General features: G+C 31.4%; 1 protein-coding gene across 1 annotated transcript; it reads left to right on the top strand.

Moving 5' to 3' along the window:
* Positions 1–2,880: 2,880 nt before the first annotated feature.
* Positions 2,881–13,486, top strand: LOC148610577 (PHD finger protein 23-like). Its single transcript, XM_088595737.1, has 5 exons — positions 2,881–3,049; positions 3,435–3,475; positions 6,202–6,306; positions 8,495–8,627; positions 9,450–13,486. The coding sequence occupies exons 1-5, from the start codon at positions 3,028–3,030 to the stop codon at positions 9,671–9,673; spliced, it is 525 nt and encodes a 174-aa protein (XP_088451863.1). The 5' UTR covers positions 2,881–3,027; the 3' UTR covers positions 9,674–13,486.
* Positions 13,487–13,751: the final 265 nt, after the last annotated feature.

Here is a 13,751-nt window from a genome sequence, read left to right as displayed (position 1 = left end):
TTTGCCTTTATTTATTGTGATGTTTTGAAACTTCTAAGTTTTAATCAGAAATATTCATTACTGTTATTGCTGAACCAATGGACTGTATTCAAAACAAATATCACCTGAGTATAGCTTAAATATTGCTGCTCAGGCATTAAACCCCAACAATCAATCGATCAATCAAAACAAATGTTGGACGACTCAGTTTCTTCTTTTTTAGCTCACCTGGCTGAAGGTGAGTGGTTGGAACTCTGTTCCTCAATACCAGGAATGTAACTAAATCAGAAAATGGATGTCAAGCAAATCTGAAGTCGAGTACACAAAACTGGGTCTATGAGGAAAAGAAAGTTAAAGTTTGACTATTATCTTCAGAAACATCAATAGCAAGAAGATATGGAGGGTTCTACATTGGTCAAACCATCAAACATCATAGATTATAATCTATGCAGATCAAAAAGTCTGAAATTTATCTAGTTCTTTATTTGGTCCATGAACTCAAGGTTTTTAGATGATAATTTAAGGAGAACAAAACAACCATACTCACAACTGTAGATACTAAAATACAATTTTTAACTTAATCATGATGCACATTGACAATCAGGAGTTATGGCCCTTTTTTAATAAAAAAAATTTACATTTATTTGTATTTATGAAATAACACTTTCATTAGATTAAATGTATAGGTACCAAATTCCATGATTTTGGAGAATTAGATTTTAACAAAAAACTTGTGAAGTGACAATTGGAAATCTGATAGAGGGAAATTACCGTAAACATCCCAAAAATATGACACAAAAAATTCTGTTGCTGGTGAATGAAGTCCTAAACCTGGTATAAATGTAGAATGCCTATGGTCACACCTAGATTAGGTCAACACTTCTATATGCTGATATAATGTACATTACAAATGCATGAGCGTGAAAAATATTGATTAAAAGTATACAATTTTATAACTTGGAGAGGTAATACTAATGCATAAATTTTAGAGAGGAAACAGATGAAATAAAAAATCACAGCTGAAAACTTCTTCCAAGTCATATGTCTTAAATAAGACCGAATGAAATTATAGCTCTGTTTCCTTTCCTGTTACCCCACCACTCATGCTTGCAACCCCCACTGGAAATTTTCCTGTCATTAAAAAAAAGACCGACCAAAACTTTTTTTCGGATTGCAGTCATCTTCTAGGCGGTTAATACAATCTTATGAAGTTGAATTCTTTGAAATTTTGGAAAAAATAAGTAAATATAATACAATGTACAATAAAATCATAACCTACCGTCCATTTTTTTTCTGACATGTAAAAGGAAACAGATGTTTAATTTCATTTGTCTTCACATGCAAAATAATGATAGTGTGACCTACCAAAGCCATGGAAATAGTGTCAGACTATTCAGTATCTTGGAATATTTACCCTCAAGGCTGTTGCAGGACTGTCTATTTTACTGTAAGAATATCTTAAAAAATACATTTAAATTTTCAAAATTGTTTATGTAATAAATTTTTCTTCCCACATATCTAGTAATGCAATTAATCTTTGACGCAATAAACAAATATTTTAATTATTAGACACCTGTTAAAAAAAGCACTTTAATAGTAATCAAATGTAATTTCATTAATGCCTCCTGTAGATAGTTAACAATTTCATGTCTAATTAGCATGAAAAGAATTAATTCATTGTAAAATATTAGAAATAAATATTGAAACATTAAAACTATAAATTTTAGAATTTTTTTAACAGCTGATAAATTTAGATTTTGTGAAACATAGGGGAAATAGAATCAATCAAATCAGACAAAATCAAGAACAGAAACTCTTTCATGTGCAATCTATATAATTTTTATCTCAAAAGTGCAACAACCAAATGAAGAACTAAGACTGGTTATGTGATCAGTAACTGTTTCTGAACAAGAAATAAGACTGATTTGGGTGGGTTTTTGACAAATTGTCTCCTGTCTGATTTTTATGAAGACTGCTTACCGGTAATTTGATATATACTGGATCTTAATTTACTCTTTACCGTTTTATGGAAGTAGAACCATATTTTAAGGATAAAAATTACATAGATTATGAAATTTGATCTTTGCAAGTGTCATAGTGCTTCATTTTGTTGATTTGTTTCTCATTTGTTTCTAGTGTTCAGGTTAAGGCCATGTTTTTGGATTTTAATGTATTTGAAGCTAGTGGAATCATATATCCCAGTGCTGATATTTAAATGGGAGAATAAGGCAGCAACCATTTGATTCTCTGGTTGGAGCTATGGATTTTTTCTGAGACAAACTTTTTTCCCTTGAGCAAAAATAATTTTAACTTGTGATTTTTTTTCCAGGGCCAATGAAAGTGTAGACAGCATGATTTATATATTTTGTCATTCTTTTTAAAACGGACCTTTTTTTTTCTTCTCCAGTGATTATTCAAATTTTTTTTCTCCATGTTGTCCAGAAAAGTATCCATAGCCCAGAAAATCAATGGTTGTTTTCTCAAAAAATAGGTTTGATTGAAGCACAGGGGCTTGGTGAGTATTTTTAGTAACATATTTGCCCACTAGGCAATGGGAACCTCGGAAAAAAAAACGTTTTTTTCCGAAGTTCCCACTGCCTAGCTGGCACATATGTTACTAAAAATACTCACCAGGCTCCTGTGGTTGAAGTTTCTGCACTAGGTCCAGGAATCAATTTAACATTGGTGTCAGAATTTCATCATAATTTTTAATCATGAAGTTTCCATAAAACCTAGATTTTCGTTACAGTTATGATAAAAAAAACTGAAAAAAAAACTTTAATTTTATAATAACTAAATTTTGCACACAGCATGTTTAAAATTTGCCGCCTTATTTATTAACTAACCTTCACCTTATATTACAATGTTTCTAAATAAACACACCGGAAACTACGTTTATGCAAATACAACAGGTCACGACCTGCGCAAAGGTTGCGTCGCAGTGTATCGCATTTCCACAGGAAGGAACCGTTTGCATGTCAGCCGACTTAAATTGTGGCAGAAATTTGAGGCTGTTGGAGTATAAGAGTGATTAGTGGAGGAAAAATTATGACGGATGAAATCTTCAAAGGTGAGGTTCCCTTTATAAACCACTTTGATACCAGTACGTTAACGGAAAAATTTGTGTGCAGTGATTTTTTCAAAGATGTTTTGTGAACGTCTGTTGAAATCTCAAATGCCCGTCACTATGGCTAACAGTTTCGGTGCAAACGTTAAGAATAGGCTCAATTTTGCCACTTATTTTAATATTTTAAGAAGATCGAATGTCAGACTATTATATTTCACCGTTGTCGTTTCAAAATTGCGAGATCAGACTGAAAAATCATAGTTTGAACTTGCAGTAAACATGAACGTATTGATGACATTCTTTTGTTTGTAGTGAATAAGATTGGTGATGATTTTTCGTTCATACTTGTTTCATCGGAACTAATATTAGTTCTTCTGATATTTTTCAGCTCCGAAAAATCGGAAACCATTAGGGAGACCCGAATATGAGGTAGGAAAATACGATTATTTGTCTTCCAATTTTTGTATATCTAAGATGGCGGCTGGCCATTCTTGACGAGTCGGCCATGACCGAAATTTAATTTACATGATGATTTTGTTGAGAGTTAAAGGTGTTTACTCATTATAAGTTATATGTTAGTTTGTTGTGTTAAGTTGGTTTCTTATTTTATCGTCTGCGTTTGTTAAGTTTCAAGTTGTAAGTGAACCTTTCATGATGACAAATATGGCACTTAATATTGACAGTCTTTCACTACTCAATAAAGGTGTGTTTTTGTCAGAGCTTTTCCCTTAAATAAGGGCCTTAGAAATAGTTTCTAGTGAAAAATTTATCATTATCTGTTATTTTTTGAACAATCAACTGGCATTCTGATTTGTTTACTTTGGTTTACAAAAAGGGGGGGGTCTTTGACTACCCATGGAAAGGTTATGGTTGCAATTCATTTATTGGGTATAAGTGGATTTAGTCAGTGTTTGAAAGGAAACTTGGTTATTCATGGTTCAACCTGTTTTAGTATTGGAATGTGCATTTACTTTTGAAGTGTGACTAAATCAAAGCAGTCATTATACCAAAGTTGAAGTTAAAGGTTGATCGGGTATAAAATATGTAACCTACATGTGTACCCTTACCAACTTTCTTCTGCACCATTGTGCCAATTTCTTCATTATTACTTGATATATCCTGTTGAAAGTTGGTACATATTTACAAAATGACATGATGTCTAGGCTAGTATTAATGATTTGTGAAATGTTTTTTTGAAAAAAATTGATTTTCTGCTTTCAAAAGGTCCAAAATGTGTGACCCAAAATCAAAGTCTGGTATTTTTGTTACTTGTACAATTTAAATGCATATTTGACAGTAGATTATCATAATATAATCAAAATATTTATTGACAATAAATTAAAATCCCATAAGACTCTGTTCATAAAACTTTCTTTGTCATCCTGGACAAGATTGTGTCCATTCTTTGCTGGTACTGGGTATCGACACTAGGTGCTGTACAGAATTCAAACTTGGATCACTTCTTTTTTTAAACAAAATTTTATCTTTCAAAACTTAATCCAAAGTTTCTCGTTAAAGAAAACATAAAATCCGGACATGAAAGTGAGAATTAAATCAATGACTAGTCTGGTACATGTACGATAACTTCTGGTTACATATTTTATAGACTTTTTGAAATCAGAAAACCGATCAAACAAGAATTATTGAAAAATTATACATCCTTTTCTTGACTAGAAATTAATTGAAAGGAAAATTTGCTCATCTCGTGCAATTTTCAACTCGTAACATTCCGTAATAATGAATATTTCAGCAAAATATTAATTGGGTTCTGTGAAAAGTTGGTACAGATATAGGTTACACATTTTAGACACTCATGCAGTTTTAAGTGACATCTAGTCATAAACTAGAAATCCATAACAGTGTCTGCCAAGATTCTCTTTTTCTTGTGTTTTCTATCATCTTAAGGATTTCTAAATGCAGAAAGTAAATTTTTCAGTGCAAAATATCTCTGATTTTGAAGACCACAACCAATTTATTTAGATTTCCCTGGATTACTAAATAAGTCCTTTGCAGGATCAAGTTTGCTTATAAAGACACCTCTGGTGGAAAATATGGCCCAGACTGTTTACAATCTACATGTAGTGTTCATTATAATTTTGAATCCAATTAAAGTATTACTTATCATGTTAGATTGTCAAATACTCCCTGTACTCTGTATATGTCATGCCACCTTGCATACCATCTGAAGGATCATTTTAGTGGAGACTTCACGTCTAACCCCCTTTCAAAGTTGATAATTATAATAGGCAGTGCATTTTGAACCCATTTCTTCATGGTAGTTAGTTTCTCATCTGCTCATTGTTTTTTAAATTAAAAGAAAGTTGACCCATACATGTACATATGTACATTGTAGATCATCATTCCAAAATTTATCTCTGCAAACTGCTGCTTCAAATCCATAAAACATATGGCACAGTGTCAATTCAATAAATTGTTATTGAAGTCCCGTTTCTGATGGCAGTGAATATATTGCTGCAGCCTGCAAAGTACTTCTCAGATCTAGGCATTCTAATATTAAACAGGCAGATGACAAACTAATTGACGAAGTCACAATGTGGTTAATTCAACACCAAAATGACTGTAAAAAAGATATGCATAATGAAAATTTGTTCTCTGTAGAATGGTATTTAATTCATGTGGTCTGTGGATGTAGTGACTGTGATAATTAGAGGGGGACCAAGTGTCGAATGACCAAATTAGAGCAGGAAAAAAGTTTCATTGAAAATAATGGGTTTAGAAATCTGTGCAACATACATTTGTACATGTAAACATGTAATCTAAAAATAAACTATGGTTGGTAGAAAGGTGAAACTATTTATTTTTGACTTGTTTGATTGAGAGACAAATTCAGACTTTTACTTGTGCTTGTTAAAAATGGCCATAAAACTTAAGGGAAGGCATAGAAAATTAGGGTCGGTTAGGTTAGTTGAAATACAGGTGTATTTTTTCAGACATAAGTTCTTCAGGATTTTAAAAGGAGTACATGTGCTAGGATTGAACATCATTATTGTTTGGGAAAATGTCAAGAAAAAACTGACACGGAAATCAGGGTTTTGCATTAAGTGTTTTTTGAAGTAGTACTTAAGTTTTTTTTTATTTATATTTTTCTTGTTTATCTCTTTTTTTTACTTATGTATTTTGTTTTTCGCTTTTAGCATACAGGATCATCACCACCAAAGAAAAAGAAAACCAAAGAGGACTTTTATGAATTTTGTACCATGATTTTGGAGTACACTCAGTATGAATCAAGCAAAAGAGAGGTATTACACTGTACATTGTTCAGTTTGTTTCTGTCTCTATGTCTTGCAACATCTTGTAGTTTTCATAAGTTTTCATTGGTTCTGTGAAGCCTTAAAACCAGACAAAGTCACAAGAAAATGTCTCAGAGACAATGTCTTTAGATGTAGAAAATAAAAGGGTTTGGCATAATTTTTTTCATACAAGGCTTTGTCAAAATGTTACTGTTGTATGCAATATATTCTAAATATTTATCTGATTTTTTTTCTTAAACTGTTTGTTCAGTATCCTGCTTTTTAAATGAATATCTCAGCTGCAACATGTTATTATTTTATTTTTTTTGTTTGTTTACATGAATTTTTACCATGCATTACATGTACACAATTTGAAAAGAAAAACAAAATTGACTTGAGTAATTGTTTCTGTTATTTAAGTCTACATTTCGTACATGTATTTTTGACATTCATTGTAATTACTGTATTTACTTTGATACTTACATTTATGAAGCCCCGTGCAGATCCGGGTGTTAAAAGAATAGGCCTGCAGCAGCACTAAGCTTGTCGTAAAAGGCGACTAAATAGTGCTCAGTACCCTAGCCGGGGGCTAGGGCGCTCTGCCCACAGATCAACTGGGATGTGAGCCCCAGGTGGTGGAATAGGGTACCCCTGGCGTGTTACATGCTGGGGTTGTCAGGCTATAATACAGAAAACCTGACTACAAACCATAGTGGTGCACCGTGTTGGGAAAGATGCCACGTTCCTCGCACGTTAAAGAACCCTACTGTGGTATTCTCCCGGAGTAGGAACCATAGGGCTCCGCCACAGGAGGCTAAATTGCCCGACCCTACCCACCTCTCCCTATTTCCAGTGGCAATCAAAATTTGTCGACCCCATAGTCCTTGTGTCCCATCCCTTTTTCATTTCATCATCATTTCATGTTCATTTTATCATCAATTTCATGTTCATTGTCTGAATATAGCTGACATATTGCTGCTCGGACGTTAAACCCCAACAAACAAACAAACAAAACATTATGAAAGTGCATCCACATATCACCTCACAATGAAAACATTAATGGTGTAGAGGTAATTTTCATTATTTACCTTATTCAAAGTTCCACATTTGCTAATGATGAAAGTTATTGGCAGTGAAGACTTTTCCAATTTTTCCACTTGAGTTATCGGGCAGTTTAATTCATACCCGCATTGTTTACGTCATCAATAATTAAAGAACTCCATCTTGGTTATTAACTTTGATGAAATTGATTAGCTATTAAATATCAATTTAAACTGTTACCTAATGTGTTGAAACACTTCCTGTATTGGGAAATGGGCAACCAGCAGTGTGTTTCATATTTTAAAGTTAAAAGTGTAAATGTCTGAGGGCCATTTGTTTTTGTGTTTCGGATTTAAATCTTGTGTGTTAAAATTACAGTTCTTTTTTTCATTATGACAATATGACATTACAACAGTGAGTAATTTGTTTATATTAACAGTGTACATGTACGTGTAGCTAGCTTCAGGGCTTTGCTACATTGTTACATGTAGCTATAATTCACTTGGATTAAGATTAATTATTAGTTAAAAAGTACAAAAAAATACAAGTACAAATGTATCTAAGTATACTAATATTTACAAAATATAAACATTCAAAATGTAATTCATGAAAATGAACTGTATGTGTCTTTTTACATGGTGCTTGTTACATTTCTATTAGACTGATCTTTCAAGCATTTATATATGTACATTGTATACACTTTAATTTATGATACATGCAAGTCTAATTAAGAAGTTTGAGATCGACTTGATGGCATACTTGTACATGTAATTTGTTTATGATTATATTCATATAAGGGGTGCAACCTTGAATAAGCACCTCCTTTTGTTCATCTTATTCAGATTCTGGCACAGAAAACTGATGTTTTTTTATCAATACAAATTGCTGTACATGTACATGATATTGTTTGATGAATGCAAGCAACATTTTAGAGCATAGACAGTTTTAGGGTCAATATGCTAACACTACTGCTAAATAATAACTTGAAGAAAAAAAACCACTTTCATGTAATCAGGTTAACACTCTCAGAATTCATTTCACTATCAGGGAAATTTTTAACCAACCAACATTGTGGGACTGATTTATAAAAATGTAGTGATCTAGTGAAATTTTTGGTCATGTGTATAATTCTTTATATAATATTATTCCATTTCAGGAGTTGAGAACCCAACACAACACCAGTCCTTTAGACAGTAGTGGCAGCACAGCCGATAGTTATACCTCTGACACCACATTATCAGCTGGAAGTCCTGGTCATCAATCAATCAGTACGGATATACCTGATTCTGGTAAGTTACACTACACATCTCAGGAGGAGTCAGTCATATATACTTTTTGTGACGAATGTTGGCAATATTGAGCTAAGATTTTTATCAGTACTCAAACCCTCACCATATTTATTACATAGACTATTAACTTAGTTCCTGTTTTAAATTTACATGGCAAATCTGGCCTTATGAAGCAATGCAATCCAGGTAACTGACAACATTTTCACTCCTGCTTCTTGGAACTCCTGTGGTAATAGGAACAATTTTGACCAGGGATATAGAAACAATTTGTAGAAGGTAGTGGCCCAGCAAAAATTTTAGGAACATTGGCGACTATATGTTCATTGTAGCTTAATCCAGTTAACACATTAGATTAGAATGAGACTTCTTATATAATGTCTCCACTGTGGACTAGTGGAAAATGCAAAATACATATTAGCTGTAGTGTACAATACATCTCAGGTGGACATAGTCATTTCCACTTGACCATGGTGAAGAAATTAAATGATAAGGAAAATAGATGATCTATTACAGCAAGTATGACATGTTATATTGTAGGTTTGGGAGTTTAATTTAAAAATAGAATGTACAATGTGTTTTTCAAGGGTAAATGTTTAATGATATCTGCTGCAAGGCCTAGAAATAAGAGACCATTAATATTTGAGGAAGTAGAAGTCATGGGTTTGAAATGAAAAAAAAAATGAATATTTTAACGCATTTAAAATATACATGCATGTTCAAACATACACTCTTAATAAAAAAAACTTTTGTAAAAATTTTGCTGGAAAGCTGTCTGTACCTGATTTATTGTGTCACCTTACAACACACATTTTGTTCTTTTAGATGAAGAGTCATATGAGTTGATAACCTGTTTTTGTATGAAGCCTTATGGAGGAAGACCCATGATAGAATGTTCAGTGTGTGAGACATGGATCCATTTGTCATGTGCGAAAATTCGTAAAAACAATATCCCAGAGACATTTATCTGCAACAGCTGTAGGGACAATCGTTTTACAAAGAGAAAATCATCACGGACAAGGGTGGAAAACAACAAATTTGTTGTGTAGTTTCTTAATAAGTGCTACTGTTATTTGTTATAGATTTGTTTTTATTATTATATTTTATTTCATTTACATGGTCAGTTGTTGTAGCATGTCTTGACATCTTGATCAGGGAAACCGTGTTATGAGCTGCTTTGTCAGTAGAAACTTTACGGCTTTTGTGATGATTTAAGTTCTGTGACTTCATGTGAGCAAATTGAATGTGAGAAATACATTTTGTGCATTACATTTTTGAAAAAGAAATAATAAATTTTATTGAAAGAGTTGACAAGACATGTTACAATGTATTCATGATTTCATGAGTGATTGTGCTGAGAAAATGTCTAAATCCATAGGAGGTTGTGTACTGTTGTCATTTCAAAATGAATGCCTTTTTGAAAATATGAAATAATAATTTTTTTGTTATACAGTGAACAAATAAGAAATGAACCTCATAATACTGGAGAAAATTATATAATTTCTGCAGTTTTGGTCATTATCAGAGAATTTCATTTTACTTAAAAATTTGAACTGAAATAAATGATTTAATGAATAAACCAATGTCTTGAAACTGATGATAAATTTTGACAAATGTTAATTAATCACAAATCAGTCTTCTAAATTGATTTAGTATTTCTGAAGCTTCAAGCTGCTAAATTCAATCAAACACATTCAAATTGCAATTCATTCAACATGAAGTTCAGGGATGAAATCTGGATTGCACCTTTAAAAAAATCCAGATACCAATCGATTTTTATTTTACTGTATATTCACTTCAGATTTAGCTTATTGTATCTTGTATTTTATTGCTGAATATTGCAAGTAGTTGAGAGTATATGAAGTCTTCGCCATTCATTGGATTTAAATGGCAACAGTATACCAACAATATATTTAAGTGACAAGGCAGCTATTTTTGTTCATGTCACATTATGATAGATTATTATTGTTACTGTTAGTGAATTTGTAAATAGTTTTAATTCATTCATGAATGTAAGAGTTAAATGAAATTTTCAGAAGTTACCAATACACATACATTGTATACATGGGAAAATTTGTTCATGTTCTTATCTGATGGAATGCTTTTATCATCGTAACATATTTGATGTAAAAAAATGTAATTTAATTCATTCAAATATTTTTTTCCTATGATTTTTAGTTAAATTTGAAGTTCAGCTGAACAACTTTACAGGTGAACTAAAGCTAATTTTAAGCATTTATGTTCAAAAGCTTTTTTGAAACGACCTGCAGGAACTATTTCTCTACTGTATATGTGCTTATAAGTCTTTTAAAGTAGCACTGCAGTGAAGAATCATGCAAATTCTATTATATGTGATACATCCCTAAAAGGCGACATATTTTTTATTTTTGAAATTAAGTTGTTTTATAGGTCTTTATGATGAAATTCATAATTCTTTCCAATCTGTCTGCTCTTTCAAGATAACTCGCATTGAAAATTCAATAGTTTCTATTGTATTTCAGTGTCGTTTACAGAGTGTGCTCCCTTATTTTTTATTCCACGGCACATTCTATAATTTTTATCTCCTAGGAACAATGGTTAAATGAAAAGAAATCTATGTTGCTTTCTTTTTACTCTAACATTTTAAACATAATATCAGAAATAAAAAAATGTAGTCTTTCTGAACGCATATCACAGTTTGCATGATTCTTAGCTGGAGTACTACTTATAGTTCTCTTATAATTTGGAAGATTCAGGTTCTGAAAAGTCTTCTTGATATGTTCTAAAGACATTAGCATTTAATTGGAAATGAAATTCAGTACTGGTATTTCTGATAATTTTGTTGAACTGCTAATTTCATGGTTTGTAAATAAGTGATCTGTACATCTCCATTTAGAGGATTATTGTAAATAATTATGAGTAAATAAAAGATGCTGTTTGAAATGTGAAATATATATTCTTTTTTTTTCACTATTAATTGTCTCTCAGGTTCTTAAATTCTTTTTTTTACATGAAAATCTATAAGTTAAAGATATATTTGTAAGTTGTAAACTTCAAATTAAAAAGGTTTTTCATTTTTGTGTTATTGTTTTAAAAATAAAATTTTATCAATTTCAAATTTTTTACAAGGTTGCTTATAATGGTCAGTCTTTTCCTAGGATTTTATTGAGTTGTGACTATAGCTAGGGCATTTTATTCAATTCTTTGTAAATGATCTAAATTCTTATTAATTTGGAATACATCCTAAAATAATCTTATTTTTTAATCAATTGTTTAATTAGATTGAATCCTTATATTTTACATTGAAATGGATTTTTTTATACGTAATTAGCCAATCATAAAAACGTATCAAGTAAAGGAGCTACACGAACTGCCATTGCCCCAAGATCATTTTTTGAAATCTGAATTCAATAAGGCAGCCAGTAAAGGAAAATTTTCAGAAAACCGTCTCATACCTCCACATTCCTTGTAAATACCATACCAGTAGTCTTGAAATAATATATTTTAATGATTCTGAAGTTTATTTCAATTATTACACTACATGTACAAATTTCTACTTGCTGTAGTGGGCAAATAATTTGCCAAACCTCATGTAAAACTTGTCCACCATGTTCTAGTTGAAATTGTAAAATTTGCCAGACTTGTAGTGTATGTTCATAGATCCCAAATAGCCAAAAGGAAACACCATATCTGAGTAGTTATGTAAAAAAATGTCAGTTTCCTTATCAGCTCAGATTCTGGGATAGAAATTTTAATATGTTTGAAATGTTTATATACTGTCTGTAAATTAAGATCAAATTGGGACTTGTTTATTATTGCATCGTATATGAACTGAGTAGTTTGATATCACATTTAGTTTCCCAGTTGCAAATGCTGGGGAGGTATTTGGAAGTTGGAATACCGCCCCTCTTTGATGGAAAATTCTGTCATTATTGTGCAAAAATCTAGCAAAACTGAGCAAATCATAGCCTTGAACACTTGCATCCCTCACCTGAAATTAATTTTTTTTTTTAGAAATAATGAAGAAACCTGTATATTGTTTTTTACTCCAAAATCTAATTATTGCAATAATCTGAAGCTACAGTAATTGGTGTACATATTCTTATTCATGCAATTTTTAACAGTGTTGTCCTAAAGTCTTTCATTTGTCATAGTTTAAAATGTTTTACTTCTTCATGGAAGAATTGATACAAAAAAAATTCATTATGCATTGTTTTCACTGACATCTTTGATTAGTTTCAATGAACCTTTAAATAGCATTTTAGGGTACATATACTGATATTGTTGGAGTTAACTCCGTTTTGAGAATGAGAAAACAGCATTTAGGAGTCATTTTTTTTTCTTTTAGTTTTACATGTTGTTAAGAATATTATTGAGTGACTTTATGTTGATAAAAATTAAGACAAGTTTTGTTAACTATTTGGAGACATTTTGAATAAATGGGTGATTTACAAATATTAGGAATATCTAAGAATCAGGAAAGACTTGTTTACAACACAAGAATAATTTTTATCAGACAAAAAACATTTGATTAAAATTATTGAAAGAAATAAATAGAATACTGCTGCTTGTTATGAATTCCGAACTAATTTATGAATTGTTAAGTAAAAAAGAACTGTAAGAAATTTTGGCCAGCATTATGCATTTCGCTTTTTTAAAGATAGGTGTTGCTGTACTAGAAAGCTTACAGTAGTAAAATTCCTGAATTTTCAATTTTTATTAGCTTGTATTGAGGAATTGCATGTAGTTCTTGTTTCTTCAAAACACTTACATGTACATGTATTCCCATATTGATGCACAAAACCTACAATTGTTTTGTATAAAAATTGAAAACTTTTAAGCAAATTGTTGTATAAAATGTGAATAAAATATTACAAATCTTACGACGACTTGGTTGTTTTTGAAACTAGTCTCTGTAGTATTAACTAAACCCATTTTGGACTTACTGATTGGCTTCACTAAGGTTCAAAACAATTTCAAACTTATATAAAGGAACTTAAGTGCCTGGGTTAAGGCAGGTTTTTTTACCTCATTGCCATGCAGAAGGAGACATAGAATTTCAGTGTGATTTAAATCACATTTGTGGACACAACACCTTGGAAACTACTTGATGGATTTTGTTCAAATTTTGTAGGATTGTTTGTCACT

Source organism: Perna viridis, chromosome 8 (assembly GCF_037379345.1).
Source record: "Perna viridis isolate PV_CMFRI_1.1 ecotype Kerala chromosome 8, ASM3737934v1, whole genome shotgun sequence".
NCBI lineage: Eukaryota > Metazoa > Mollusca > Bivalvia > Mytilida > Mytilidae > Perna > Perna viridis.
This window is presented reverse-complemented; position numbering and strand designations above follow the sequence as displayed.